This window comes from Podarcis liolepis, assembly GCF_965112155.1.
Source record: "Podarcis liolepis genome assembly, chromosome: 3".
In the NCBI taxonomy this organism is placed as follows: Eukaryota; Metazoa; Chordata; class Lepidosauria; order Squamata; family Lacertidae; genus Podarcis; species Podarcis liolepis.
In genome coordinates this window covers 53,448,239-53,462,276 of record NC_139557.1, presented here as the reverse complement: position 1 = coordinate 53,462,276, position 14,038 = coordinate 53,448,239, and the positions used below count along the sequence as shown (strand labels likewise).

The following is a 14,038-nucleotide window of genomic DNA, read 5'->3' as shown; positions in this document are numbered from 1 at the left end:
ACAAGCAATGGAAGCTTACCCAACCCCCCTGCAAGCCTGATAGAAGCATGAGGGGTTTTTTACAGGATTGCAACTGGGATGATAAGGCTCACCTCCCTGTGTGTTGTGGTACTGATCAAACTCAGGGTTCCATAACTATTGCTCATTACAAAAATAAATAAATAAACACCACCTATGACTGATTTAGCATTCTGAGTAGTTCTGCCCTTAGACTGTAACCTGCGACATATTGGGAAGTAAGTTCAACTGAAGCTGACAGAACTTCATTCTGAATAAAGCTGAACACGGAATAGGTTGGAAAAAGTTTACTGCTGGTTTGACTTAATTAAAACTAGTGTGAAAGGGGAAAGGAGGCCCGATAGTATAGATTATGAAAATGAGTCTTGGAACATGCCAGGAGTTGAAGAAGAAATATTACCATATATTTGCTGCCCAAATCCATTATGTTTCCATGTAAATAACAACATAACAAATGAGATAAGCGCTCAGTTAATTAATGAGTACATTAAGGCTGCCATTCTTACCTAGCAGAAATTATTGATCTGGGGTAATCATGAAGGTAGAAAGCTGCCACAAGAGCATGTTTAGAATGAGAGAATGTGTCTTCCCCCACCGCCCACCAAGAGTAATTGGATTTATATAGGAGCTAATGCAGTGCAGTTTCCCCTCTCAAAACAGTATTTCAGCTGACGCACACACAAACCTCTGACTCCAAATTGAATGCCAGTTTCATTGTTCTCTTCAAACCCATAAACACCCATACATTTTGGGGACATTGTATAAAAATGTTAGGGACATAGTGTATTCATACAGTTAAACGTGTCTTTGGCACCTTAAAAATACAATACAGTGTGTTTTATAGGTTTTTGTTTTAAACACTCTTCTGAATAGGATGGGAGCATTGCAAGTGGGGGCAACGCAAGTGCAGCTGCATCTCTGCATCAGTCCTTAGATTTCACATGGAGATGCAGCTGACAGGAAACTTCCAAAAAGGTACAAGTACCCTATTAGTCCCATGATCCATTGTAGTGCTGCACTGTACCTATAGGCATGAACCGAACATTTCATTAGTGTGCACCCAGGGGGATTTTCTTTTAAGGTGAATATTTATTGAATGCATACTCATACACAATCATAAATGAGATTGTTTTTATCCAAGGAAACTAAAGAAACTGAAACGTTTTTAAAAATTAACTAAACTTTATTTTTAAAATGCAAACTTAAAAAATGAGACACAAAATACATTAAATTTTTTCCTGTAGATAAACAGGCATATACAAACAGTCCATGTTCATGATTTTTATCTTTAACCAGATAAGGAGCTAAGTTAAACCAGCCAAAACATATGGCGTCTTTCTTTCTGTCCTAAAGAATGAGACGATCTCTCACCAGGTGTTATGGACTTAAATTGCTCAATCACATTACTGCAATTAACTGACGAAGCAAAGGGCAGGATGAATCCTCCTCCATCTCCTTGCTTGCATGCCCCAAAAGCAGCCCCTCACTCCAACAGATTTCTCTCTACAAAATGTGGTGAGCGGAACTTGGACAAAGCCACAAGACAGAGATGCAGGCAGAAGGAAAGGGCTGGAATGGATCTGCAGCTTCTGCCTGCATTTGACTCTGGAAACGGCAGTGGGGTGATTGGCTCCAGTGGTGGCAGTACAGGAGGAGCCAATCACCCCACTGCCACTTCCAGAGACAGAGACAGACACAGGCAGAAGCTGCAGATCCATTCTAGCCTTGTTTTTCTGCCTGTATCTCTCTCGGTCTGTTTTCCTCCTCCTTCCTTCTGCTTTTGTCTCTCCTCCCTCCGCCACTTTCCTACAGGTTCTGGCAATTGACAGAGCCAGGTGGCTGCTCCATACCCTCTCCTCCTCACTGTGATCCGCATCTTTTTGAAACTTTAGGATGTGTCTGGGTGTACCCCATGTGCATGCCAATGACTGTCTCAAGAACTGCCCATTTGCCACTCTGAAGAGCCAAAACAAATGTGAGGTTAAATGTACTTAACATGCCTGTTTTTACTCTTAACAACAGCAACTGTGCAGGATGGGGTTAGGAGAATTGTGGCAAATAGGAGGGGGGGGTGTTAACCACAGCAGCCCCTCCCTGCTTGCTATTGTTCACACCTTGCCTCTCAAGTTGCTGCTAGCCCAATAAGAGAAGCTTCCATTAGCAAACACACACAAAATTATTCGCTCGCTTTTAGGTTCTGCTTGGCACCATTTAAACAAGAAAGCCAAAACCTATTACTACATGCACAGCAAGATAAACAAGAGAGCTTTGCCCAAAAGAGTTGTTTAATTGAAAAGGCCTGTTGTTAAAGGCCTAGCATCCCTTATCTCAAGTAACCAGGGCTGGGGGTGCAGCAGGAATCAGGAATGACTGCTACTAACCTCTGTAAAGTTCAAAGGGAGAAATAGTTTGTAGCTCTGTGACACACAAGCGAGACAGGCTGCTGAAAGGGAAAGATAATTACTATAATTTATCACTTGTCCACATTAATGAAGCTTGGGTGAATACCTGGATTTTTAAAGAAACAAAGCTGCATATCCTTGTACAACAAGTTTACCATGGCAACAGGCAGAAACTAGCCTCTTAGAGCTATCCTATCACTGAAGGGACAGAGTAGGTTTGACTTAGACTTGAAAGAAAACAGTCACGCACTCAAAGAAATGCCAGTGGGCAGGGCTTACTAAAGCAGCTCTGTTCGTGTACTTTCTGATAATCAGGCAAGGGTATTTGTTTATTTAAAGATTGCTCCTTGTCATAATCAAGAATTGGCCTTGGGTTGTTTTGTTCTGCTGTTTAAAGACCTGGATCAGAAAAATAGGTAACCCTTATCTTGGGGTCCCTATAGTGTAGTGCTGCCACTTGTATTTAGATAGAAAAGGAGGGCAATGAGCTTATATTTCAGGCCTTATGTAATCAGGCTTCAGAAATGCTTCTATTTATGCCCACAGCTCCAATTCTGTACAATGAATGTAGGATGCTGCTGAATCCTGAAAAGGGTCCTTGCCAGTTGCTTTTGGCGAGCTTCCCTTTATCTGAAAAGGAAGAGCGGAAGAAGCAAAGACAAGTTCCTCAGTGTCCTAAAAGCCTTTTAATTGATTTCTAGTCCTTCATTGCATTTTTTTTTAATGCACAAAGCTCATGAATTTCAGCATAGCCACACCTGTTCCATTAACATAATATTTGTACAGTCAAGCAGCAGCTATACAGCTTAGTTTATCAGCACAGATAAGGGCCTCCCAGCAGAAGGGAAGCTCATAAAAGAACTGTTGCTCAGAGGTGCAGCGCCTGCTTTGTATCTACACGTAGGGCTAGGAAAGACTCCTGTCATGAAACTCTGGAAAGCTGGTATCAGTGTAGACAGTACTAAGCTAAATATGCCAATGGACTGACTCAATAGCATCCTATGTTCCTAAATTCTCTAAATGTATCAAAATCAAAGTTAATTTCACAAACAGTGCCCAAACATAATATTGCATATAAATCAGTTTAACAGCTGTTTTTGTTGCTACACCACTCCCACTAATAATAATAATGTGAGTGGGCTCATGTCTAGGCATGTAAGAAACACATTTTTATCAAGCCCAGCTAACACATGGACACAGTGTCCATGCAATACAATGTACTGTACATGGTACATAGTACAAATGTGATGGCTTTAGCTGACAGCTAACTGTGAATTGATTTACACTTTATTACTAAAGGTTCTCTGTTGCTTCATTGAGACTATGTTCCTTTCCGTGCTTCCTCTCTGAGCTTCTGAATAAGGATAGGGGAGAATGAACTTCCTGAATCATTCACTTCACTACAAAGAAATGCATTGTTTTCTGACCAAAGAAGCCTATCCATCAGTAAACAGTTTGTGTGGGAGCCTCTGAAGGGTCTTCTAGGAGGAGAGCTTATTCTCCCAGATCTATTTGTCTAATGAAGTGGATCATGTGATAAATGTGCATAATGAGTTTTCTCAGTTGCCAGTGGAAATCCTAGCAGATAAAACACTAAATCTCACAGGCATCACTGGATGCATAACAAGCTGATCACAGAGAGCCAAAGTCATTCGGAGAATGCTTCCTTTTCTCAACCAGAATGAAGATGCACAAAAAAGCTAATGTACTCCATCTAAATTCTAAAACCCTGGCCTCACCAAATCCTATCAAGTCTATTACACAACATATACTACACAATGTATGAAAGTATTACTGCCACATAGGGGGTGGGCTTTAGGGGAGCATATCCTTCCCCCCCCCACGTTGTGAAAAAACTGTTTTACTCAATAACATAATCTGACATATAAAATAAGATACCACAGTTGAACAACACATAGCTCTGCTTTAAATCACTGACCAAAGCTGAGGAAATAAAATTACTGACATTTAACTCTGGTTCCTGTTATCTCCAAATAGCAAGTGATGTGAAAGATTACCTCAGGTCCCCCCCAGGTGACCCATTTATTGAGCATTTGTGATTTCCCCCCAGGTAAATTAGATGACATTTGGCTATTGAAGGAGCATTCATTCTGATTTGTTTGTGAGGTGGTTAGATGACATTGCATCAAAGCGGTGTTATCTCACACTTTCTAGTGCATTTCCAATCACTTTCCTTATCACAAGAAGTATGATCTTTTGAGGAAGCAAGTTTGTTGCACAACTATGACTGAGCAACCTGAATTTGCCAGTGTGTGACAGAATCTGACCTGGAAATAGTAAATTCGGAAGTGCCCTCAGACACAGAAGAGTCATTGACAAAGCAGACAATGGGCAAGGATGGACAAATAGTCTGATCTGGTGATAAAATAGCTTCTGTGTTCCTTTGTTTTAGAAATCCACATATGAAGTTAGAGACCTAGCTGCTTATTAAGTATTATTTCTAGCACTACAATACTTCTCTTAGGCTGCCATTCTATGCCTATTCATGTGGGAATAAGTCCTATTAAACTCGATGTGGCTTACTCCTGAGTAGTCATGTGCAAGATTGTGCAGTTAATTGTGTTTTTGATTTGTTTTTTTGACTGCATATAAGTAGCTAACTAGCTGAGGGCCAGATTTTGCCCTGGTATGGTTCCAAAGAAGTACAGACTCACATCTGGAATTAATTACACCATGGCTTCGTGAAGTAAGGCTCTACTTCTGCAGAAGTTATACAATGTTTAATGTTACGTTTGGAAAAGCTATACTTTTTTCACTGAGCTGTGGAAGACAATCCTTTCTGTTCTATGTGGGCTAAATAAGGAGTCTGTTCTAAAAATAGTCACTCATATTGGTCTAGTTATAGCAAGAGTTATAATCGTTTACAGATCTGTGAGGATCAAGTTCAAGTGAGGACATTCAAGCAGAGAGGAACGGATTTGCATTTGGCCTGTTAACTGAGAAGCCATGTTCTTGTTTGCTCATTAGCAGAACTGAAATGATCTTAGCTCTCCGTTTAGTTTGAGATGCTAGGGTTTCATACTTCAAGAAATTATATTTCATTCTGTAAAGAGATACTTATATAAATATTGTGGAGTCAGTAAGATATGGTTGAATATAGCATTAACTGTAACATTTTTTACAAGTATCCATTTTGTTAAATATCAAAAGCACGCATAAAAGGAAATCAAACAATTACAATGATATAGCCTTGCCACAAATACAAATCAAAACAAAACAATAAATACATACTACGTATTCCAAGAGTGCAGAACCTTTGGTCCTCCAGATGCTGCTGAACTACAACTTCCATCATTCCTGGCCAGCTGATGCTAATGGGAGTTGTAGTTCAGGAACATCTGGAGAGCAAAAGGTTCCACACACCTGATCTAACATGACAAATGAAACAACAGATTAATCCATTTTCCAATCACATATTAATAAACAATTCTGTTTTCTTCTACTGAATTTTAAATGTAGCTCAAAAATGTAATAAATATATTAAAAGGGTGATTGTGGTCTGCTATTTATTCAATCAGAATATATGGAAAGGCACATCAGCAGTCTCCGTAGCATTTTAAATGTTACCCTCAAGATAAATATAACATATGCTTACATTAGAACATAGCAAAGATTAACAGTTAACTGCAGAATAAACAGCACAATTTGAGGGATGCTACTGAAACTCACACTAGGCATAATTTTATCATTTACAGCCCTGTATTCAGAGCACTGATCTTGCATATTTCCCACTTACTGTAATCAGAAGTCCTACATGTTGAGTGATTTTAAAAAGCTAACAGTTATTTTGCAGCACTACGCTGTAAGAAAGGGATCCTACTTTTGCTTAAAACATAAGCAAGAGCTAACGAGAAAAGATGCATCTAGGAAAACTAAGATATAAGAAAAACAACCTAATAAAACATATGAGAGAATGTGAGAACCATTTTGCAAAAGCTGAAAATGAGCAGTAAATGAAATGTGATTCTGCACTGTGATGCCAATTTCAAGAAAGCCATTGCAGGCTTGAGGCAAAAGTACTAAGAACAGAAAGATAAGAACTCATCACAATGTCTGCTTAGACTGAGATGATCTGTTCCTGCAGATTCCACAGCACTGGGGGATCATGCAAAGTCCTCAGCATTCAAAGCAGCTGAAAACACAAGTAACTGTTCATTTATTTAATTCAATAAACAAAATAGAATTTTGTCATGTTTTCACTAGACAAAAACTGACCTCATTTATTAAATATTTTACTTGTTGAAACAACTGAAATATTCAAGGTTGACAGCTTTTCCATGATCAGGGTTGCTGGACATAACACAGATTGTTTCAAAAGACATCCTTTCATACATTTTCCACCAGCAAACAGAGCTGCAGCAGAAATTATGTGTTCATTGTCAGGACCTGCAATACAATCAAATACTTCATACTAGAAAAAAAACTAGCAGTAGCTAAAATTTTGTTTGCCCCCCACTGTTCTTCACAAATTCTGCTATTTCTCTATTCAAAATGTCACTTTCTACGCTGTTGTGACATGAAGTTCACAACTATTTAATATGTACTGCATCCCAAGTCACTGAATGCAAACCAATTCCAGCTGTTAGACTTACTATGAATGTGGAGTAGCAGAACATATTAGCATGGGGGGGGGGGGAATAGTTCTGCCGCTGCTACCACTAATAGACATTAAATGTACCATCACAAAACTGAACTTAATCAGAACCACCAATCAAGCTATAGTTGTTAAATGTGTACACGTACACACACACACACACACACACACACGTGCTATTACAGAGCCAGATATCAAAACAGCAACATTTTTGTTTGCATTCCTGGTGGTCTTTTCAAAACTAATATTATTATTCCTTTCCATAAGCGCAAACCACAGATAATTAAGCATCAATCTTACACGGCAATCCACAAGACATAACCATAACTTGAAATTCTATTGCTTTGCGTACCATTCGCAGACACATGCTTAATTTTCTATGAAGCACACTCTACCAGCACACTCATAGCTACTAATTCAGATGAGCCTATATAAGAAAAATGAATGTTAAATACAGTAGTTGGTGGAAAAAAACTAGTTTCATTCTTTGACATGCTTCTATCTTCCTTTAAATGGTCCTGTGATTCCTTGGAAGGAGCCTCACTAGTATATTTGATGAGAAAGATGAACCCAGACCTGAAAACATTGGAAAGAAACATCATTTTTACTTCTTTGCATCCCTATTTTTAACTTAACTTTTAAAAATCCATTAAAAGAGTATTTATTTCATAAACAAAGCGAAGACAGTAACTTTATATGAAAAAGATTGCTCTATTATATATACACATACACACACACTTTTAAATTGTATTTTTAAACATAATAAAATCTGATAGAAATTAACAGAACAGGGTCCATCTATCACGTTTGTTTCAAACTTTGCTGACTTTGGCTTATCAGTTAATATTGAGAAATGAATGCTATCCCTTGTCCTCTTTACTTTTTGCAGACAGGGGGAAAATAATTCCTCACAAAATAATGTTCTGTTCATTCCAGCTTCATTATATTTAAAGATTTAGCTAGATTGATTTTAACTAAATTTATTTTGTGTAATGGTGTAATTTATTTGCACCATTGTAGCTTTGTGGAGTTATGGTTTGTTTTTAACTTTTTACCCAAGTTGTTTTAGTGTCATGCTATTTTGTTTTTAATACTATGTACAACTCAGAAGGCCATTTGGGACAGATAGGTGACTAAGAAATGACTCAATACATGCATTTAGGCAGAGCTGTTTAATTTTCTTTGGTACCAGTTATTTATTCAAATTTGTAGCTGATTACTGAGGAATGTAAATGTTGCTTAGCAACAGATGTCAGAAGTTCTGAAGGGCAAAGGGCAGAAATTCCTCATTTCAACACGAAATCTGACTAGGGCCTTTGGATATTGCATAATATGGTAAGTATCTTCTTTTCCCTATGAAATTTCTATTTTAACAGTGGCTAACAAGCTTCAACAATGTTCATAATAAGTGTTTGTGCACACTCTACGAACTTCAGAGGTGTATGCCGACAATGATTTTTTTTAACATTAAAATAATTTGAGTGACAATTTACCCGACAATATGTTTCAGCTCTAAACAGGATTTGAACACATCTGTTCAAGAAGATAAATACAGAAACAGACAATTGGTCTCTCTTTGCACCTCTGCACACTCTCCAAAAGCCGCTCACACTTTTTCCCTCCACACTGTCTGCAAGGTTGCTCACACTCTCCAACTGCCCCTTCTGAACACTCTCTCAAGGTGAGTGCAGTGGTGGGTAGGATTGCTGGACACCTATTCCCCTTTAAATTTTTTCAGCCAAATGTGTAAAATTGAACTTGCATGTGTTAAATGAACATAAGTCACAGATTATCTGTACTGGAGAAAAAAGAAGAAGGGAAAATTCCCCTATATTTTCAGAACTGACCCTTAGTTATCTCTTAGGAAACTGACGTACACAGAGTCAGACCACTGGTCCACCTAACTCAATATCATCTCTTGACCTGGTTTGCACATCGTATCAAACCACAGTTTAGTGTTACATGTGACTTCAGTCAAGCACTTTACTATGTTCTGTTAACAAAAAAAAGCCATGGTTTGTTGCTGACTTTAACTATGGTTTAGCATTATGTCTGAACCCAGACAGTTCTCTAACCATGGTTTCATAGTTGTTGGTTGGCTTGCCCAACTTATATTGTTCTTCAAGCACCTGGGAAACCAGCCAAGAGCAGCTGAAAAATAAAACCCTCTCCATTCTCAGTTCTTCTTGTCACTTTCTCCTAAGCTGATATTACCATTAATTGTACACTTTCTGCTTTCTAACCTCACCATCCAACCTTTGATTCACAGCTGCGGCAAAACATTGCAGATGAATTGATTTAATATTTTGGTGGATTTTTTACTGTTGAAATATTGAACTTATCTGTGGGTGAGTGGGGGAACTGAATAATGTTTTGTTGCATGCCTTACTTAACCTGCAGAGAGCTTCTCAAGAAAAAGTGAAGACAGTGAAGTAGGCCTACCATCAAGGTCTGTTCCTAGAATTCCTTCCCTCCACATTCCTCTTTATAGCAGTGGCTTGGAACATTTAGAAAACTTTCATGGAACATTTCCAAAGTCTGCGCTGCTTAAGAAGGAACCATTCCCCCACAAGCAGCAATTTGTTTCCCTCTTTTCTTTCCACTATACGACTGAACCATGACTCTTCTTCAGATGGGAAGATTATAACTGGCACAATGTAAGCCAGTATACAAGAAACCAGCTGAAATTTAGCAACCATTTTATGCTTACTATTCCCTGAATTTCTACTCTTAGATTCCTGTTAGAGAAATCTGATTTGAGGTTGGCCTAAGTCCTGAAAAAGAGGCATTCCGCAGGGACACTTACCCATATGTGAAACTCTGTTCAGCTTGGTCACATGTCCTACCAACCCAGCATAACTCATACTTATGAGTTATAAGTATCTGATACATACATACATACATACCTGATCACATTAACAGTGAATTTTGTGTGTGTGCTTCTTATATTGGGTGACCAGTAGCATAGTCCAATAAATGGGCCTAACTGATGCTTCCGCACTGCTGAGAACCCCTACTAGGTTTGGCACGTCTATTATATAATTTCAAACCACAAGAGCCCACAGTTGGCTTATCTATGTGGCACACTAATGACCAAAAGGCCACCAACAAAACTAAGCATGTGGTAACAGTAGGTAAGTGTGTTTGTCCATCGATTACAGTGGCTGACATAATAGCTCAAGGAAATCAAAAGGGCCATAACTCTTTCAAGCAGAATCTGAAGGTTTCACATAGCCAATATGATTAATAGCTATTGATAGACCTGGTCTCTGAAAATTGTTCTTATCCCCTTTTAAAACCATCAAATACAGTGGTACCTCGGGTTACATAAGCTTCAGGTTACATACGCTTCAGGTTACAGACTCTGCTAACCCAGAAATAGTACCTCGGGTTAAGTACTTTGCTTCAGGATAAGAACAGAAATCGTGCTCCGGCGGTGCGGCAGCAGCGGGAGGCCCCATTAGCTAAAGTGGTGCTTCAGGTTAAGAACAGTTTCAGGTTAAGTATGGACCTCCGGAACGAATTAAGTACTTAACCCAAGGTACCACTGTAGTGGCTATCCCTATATCTTCCTAAGTTATTTATACATTGTGGGGAAAATACTTTATGTGACTTGAATCTCTTTCACTGAAGGACCACAAATATGAAAGGGGGCAAGTACACAATCCACGTTCTTTACATTACCAATGTTATAAACCTCTATAATGTCCAAAGCAGTGCAGCAACTTAAGCTTGCAAAGCAGTAAACTTCAAATTGTGCACAACAGACTGGACTATTGGTGTCAAATAATTTAGCACTATTATCTTTACTAGATAAAGCGTTCGTTTTAACATACTTGCAGCATAACTTAAACTGCAGAAACAGATAAGATGTGGTGCTTGTATCCTTATAGAATAGTGTTGCTTTCCTTTGGTTAAGCTCGGGTCATTTCTGAGGTCTGTGCTGGAAGGGAAAGTAGACTATAAACACAACCTGAAAGATATTGCTGGTTTCCAGACAAACTGATTACAGTTGTACCTCGGATTAGGAACTTAATTCGTTCTGGAGGTCCGTTCTTAACCTGAAACTGTTCTTAACCTGAAGCACCACTTTAGCTAATGGGGCCTCCTGCTGCCGCTGGAGCATGATTTCTTTTCTCATCCTGAAGCAAAGTTTTTAACCCCAGGTAATATTTCTGGGTTAGCGGAATCTGTAACCCGAAGCGTCTGTAACCTGAAGCGTCTGTAACCCAAGGTACCACTGTATTATTGTGACTGGAGAAACAGAAGGGTTAACATTATTAACTGGCCAAGTGAAGCAACACTTTCCATTTGTCATTCACTCTACTGAACACAGATATCTGGATGGAGGGGGAATGATTAATACATTCTATTCCGGCTTTCAGGTTTGAATAATGGCTAGAGTCCCAAAGTTTCGTCTCAAAGGAAGGGCAGGGGGGGAAATCAGAGAATAACAGGTATCAGACATGACGTTCCAGGTATTTCAAGTTTTGACCCACATATACATCCCCAAGCTTGAGGGTGAGGGCTGTGTGTGTATATGTGTGTGTGTAAAACACATCGCTACGCAATAGTAGGAGCAAGGCCCCTTCTACCGGAGGCCCTTCGCTCAACAGCGCCCGGGTTTAGCCTTCATATACAGGGGCTCCTGCGAAAGCAGCTCTGAGCTCCTCACCTGCGGCAACGGGCGGGGCAAAGGGAAGAGCACGGCGGTTTCCACTTCCGCAGAGCACGAGAGTAGCCCCGCCCAATCGGGAACACGTGCAGCGGCAACCGCCCTTTTATAAGCAGAGTCCCACGCTTCATTCATCTTTCTCATCTGCACCGCCCCCCGCGCGAGAAGCCAAGGGGAGCGCGCGCGCAGAGGAGACGTTACCATAGAAGGGCCCTTCTTTTCGCCCCCCACCCCATTTATGTCTGCGCCCCATATATGTTACCGGCACCCGAGATTCCCCTTTCATCACCCCTCTTGTCCTCTGAAGCGCCCCAAAGACTCACCTTTTCCTACAGACAAGCGTTTCCGAAATGGCGGCCAAACATGGACCCTGATCACGAGCAGCCCCCATCCAAGCCCCGAAGCTGCCCCGCCCATCCGCGATTCGGCATTCCCCAGGCTTCTCTCATTCCCACCCAGGCCAGTGCGGCCGAAAGCCGAGCCACCGATGCCTCCTCACGCTAAGTAGAAACCAAACTCTCGCGCTAAAGCTGGAGGTGGGAGGGGGAAAGAAATCAACAGCCCGCCCTCCCTGCGCTTCTCGGTCGGCACCGCCAACACACCCCTTCCGTCCCCCAACGGCGGTGGTTGGGTCCGTGACATCATCATCATGGCAACAACAGCTGCAGCCAAGGAACTACTGCTGAGGAGCTCCAGTGGGGAGGGAGGGTGGCTTCTGACCATGTGAGGTGTACACAATCGGCTTGGCTGGGGCGAGCTTTGCCCGGGCTTGCCGCCGCCGCTGCTGTCGCCTGAGGCTGGAGCGTGCGCGCGCACACACACGTCGGGCCCCTCCTTCCCCCCACTCCCATGAGTGCTCCGCCCGCTCGTCCATGCGCACGAGGAAGCGCGCGCGGCGGGCGGGTGAGAGGGAGGGGGCTGCGCTCGAGCTGCGGCGGGGTGGCAGCAGCAGCCGCCGCTGCCGCCGCCTGAGGAGGCGTAAGTGCGGGGTGGGGGGGCGGTGCACCCCAGCCTCGCGGTGCGCCCAACGGTCGCCCTCAGGGGCGCCTCCCCCCGCAGTGGCGAACATGTTCTCAGTGAGGGTCGTGACCGCCGACTACTACATGAGCAGCCCTCTGCCCGGCCTGGACCCCTGCCAGTCCCACTTCAGAGAGGCGCCCGTCAAGAAGGTGCCCGTCGTGAGAGTCTTCGGAGCCACCCCAGCAGGTAAGAGAGAGAGAGAACCGCCCAGTCGGGGGTGCAGCAGGTTCCCCCTCCTCCGCCCCATTGAGAAACCATTCGCGGCTCGGGAATCCTGCGAGCGCAGCAAGCCTTTTCTCGGAGCTGCCTCTCCTTTTTGTGACTGGCTGAGTGACAGGCGCTGCCTTTCCTCCCTGCAGTGTTGGCGCGCTGCAGCGGGTGCCTCACCTACCTGCCGCCGCCACCACCCCTTTGGCCGCTGCGGTTGAGTGAAGTCGCCCATGGCCGGGGCCCCGCCTGGCGGCGGCGGCGGCAGCAGCAATCAGCCCCCGCCGCGGTGTGTCTGTGTATTATTGTGTTCGCTATGGCACGCAGGCAACGCCGGGAGAGCGCCTCCTTCCCTTGTAGGGACCGCGCCGCTGACCCCTGACAGTTGCACAGATGGGAGGTGGTCGGAGGGTGGAGGGCGCTCTACTTGCTGCTGGTGTGTCTCGGGTGCACTGCCAGTGTATCCTGTGCTTGTGCTGCTGGAAGTGGATGGATACGCTCCCCTCCCGCCCCCGTGTATTACAAATATTATAAGCCGTAATGAAATGCAGCTGTATAAACAGGGCTATTTCATACTAGTGGCAGTGCTGAGCAACAACTCATCTTGGGAGGGTTTTTATTGTTGTTGTCTGTTTTAAAGCATAACCTCCTCAGCTGTAGAATTTCCACACCACATGTAGGAAGTTCCTGAGTGTGTTCTTATTTCATAAAGGTTTCATTAAGCATCCATAACAGGGACATTTTCAATCCATGGCCTTTAAATTGTCAGTCTGCAAACTTCATAAATTTGCTGGGGTGGTAAACAAGAGCTGTTGTCTCTACTGCAGGAGTACTATTCTAATCCCTCAGAAAATTTCTAAAACTGGTTTTCCTTTCAAAATTCCTTGTTAATATCCATATAGTACTACATTCTGTTCTTTTCATTTTTCTCTACTCTGTCATCTTCCTGCTCCACCAGTCAAGCTAACCACTGTTATTGGGTTTTTTAATTAATAATAATAATTTCCCATTACTGTTTTAACAAACCAGTTTTAGTTGATGTTATATAAACCTTTGGTAGCCATAAAGTGACCTGGACAACTACACAGTTAGTGTTTCAGC

General features: G+C 42.3%; 1 protein-coding gene and 1 long non-coding RNA gene across 2 annotated transcripts in view; one reads left to right on the top strand and one right to left on the bottom strand.

Moving 5' to 3' along the window:
* Positions 1-1,180: 1,180 nt before the first annotated feature.
* LOC310704465 lies at positions 1,181-12,169 on the bottom strand. The gene is made up of 2 exons (XR_014524785.1): positions 12,034-12,169; positions 1,181-7,611 (listed from the first exon to the last, which is right to left on the bottom strand). It is a non-coding gene; the product is annotated as an uncharacterized lncRNA (long non-coding RNA).
* Positions 12,170-12,356: 187 nt separating this feature from the next.
* REV3L (REV3 like, DNA directed polymerase zeta catalytic subunit) overlaps positions 12,357-14,038 on the top strand; it is a 61,083-nt gene continuing 59,401 nt past the window's right edge. The window contains exon 1 of the mRNA XM_083497730.1: positions 12,357-12,916. Within this exon, the coding sequence (XP_083353856.1) occupies positions 12,583-12,916 (334 nt within the window). The 5' untranslated portion in view covers positions 12,357-12,582. The remainder of the gene's footprint in view (positions 12,917-14,038) is intronic.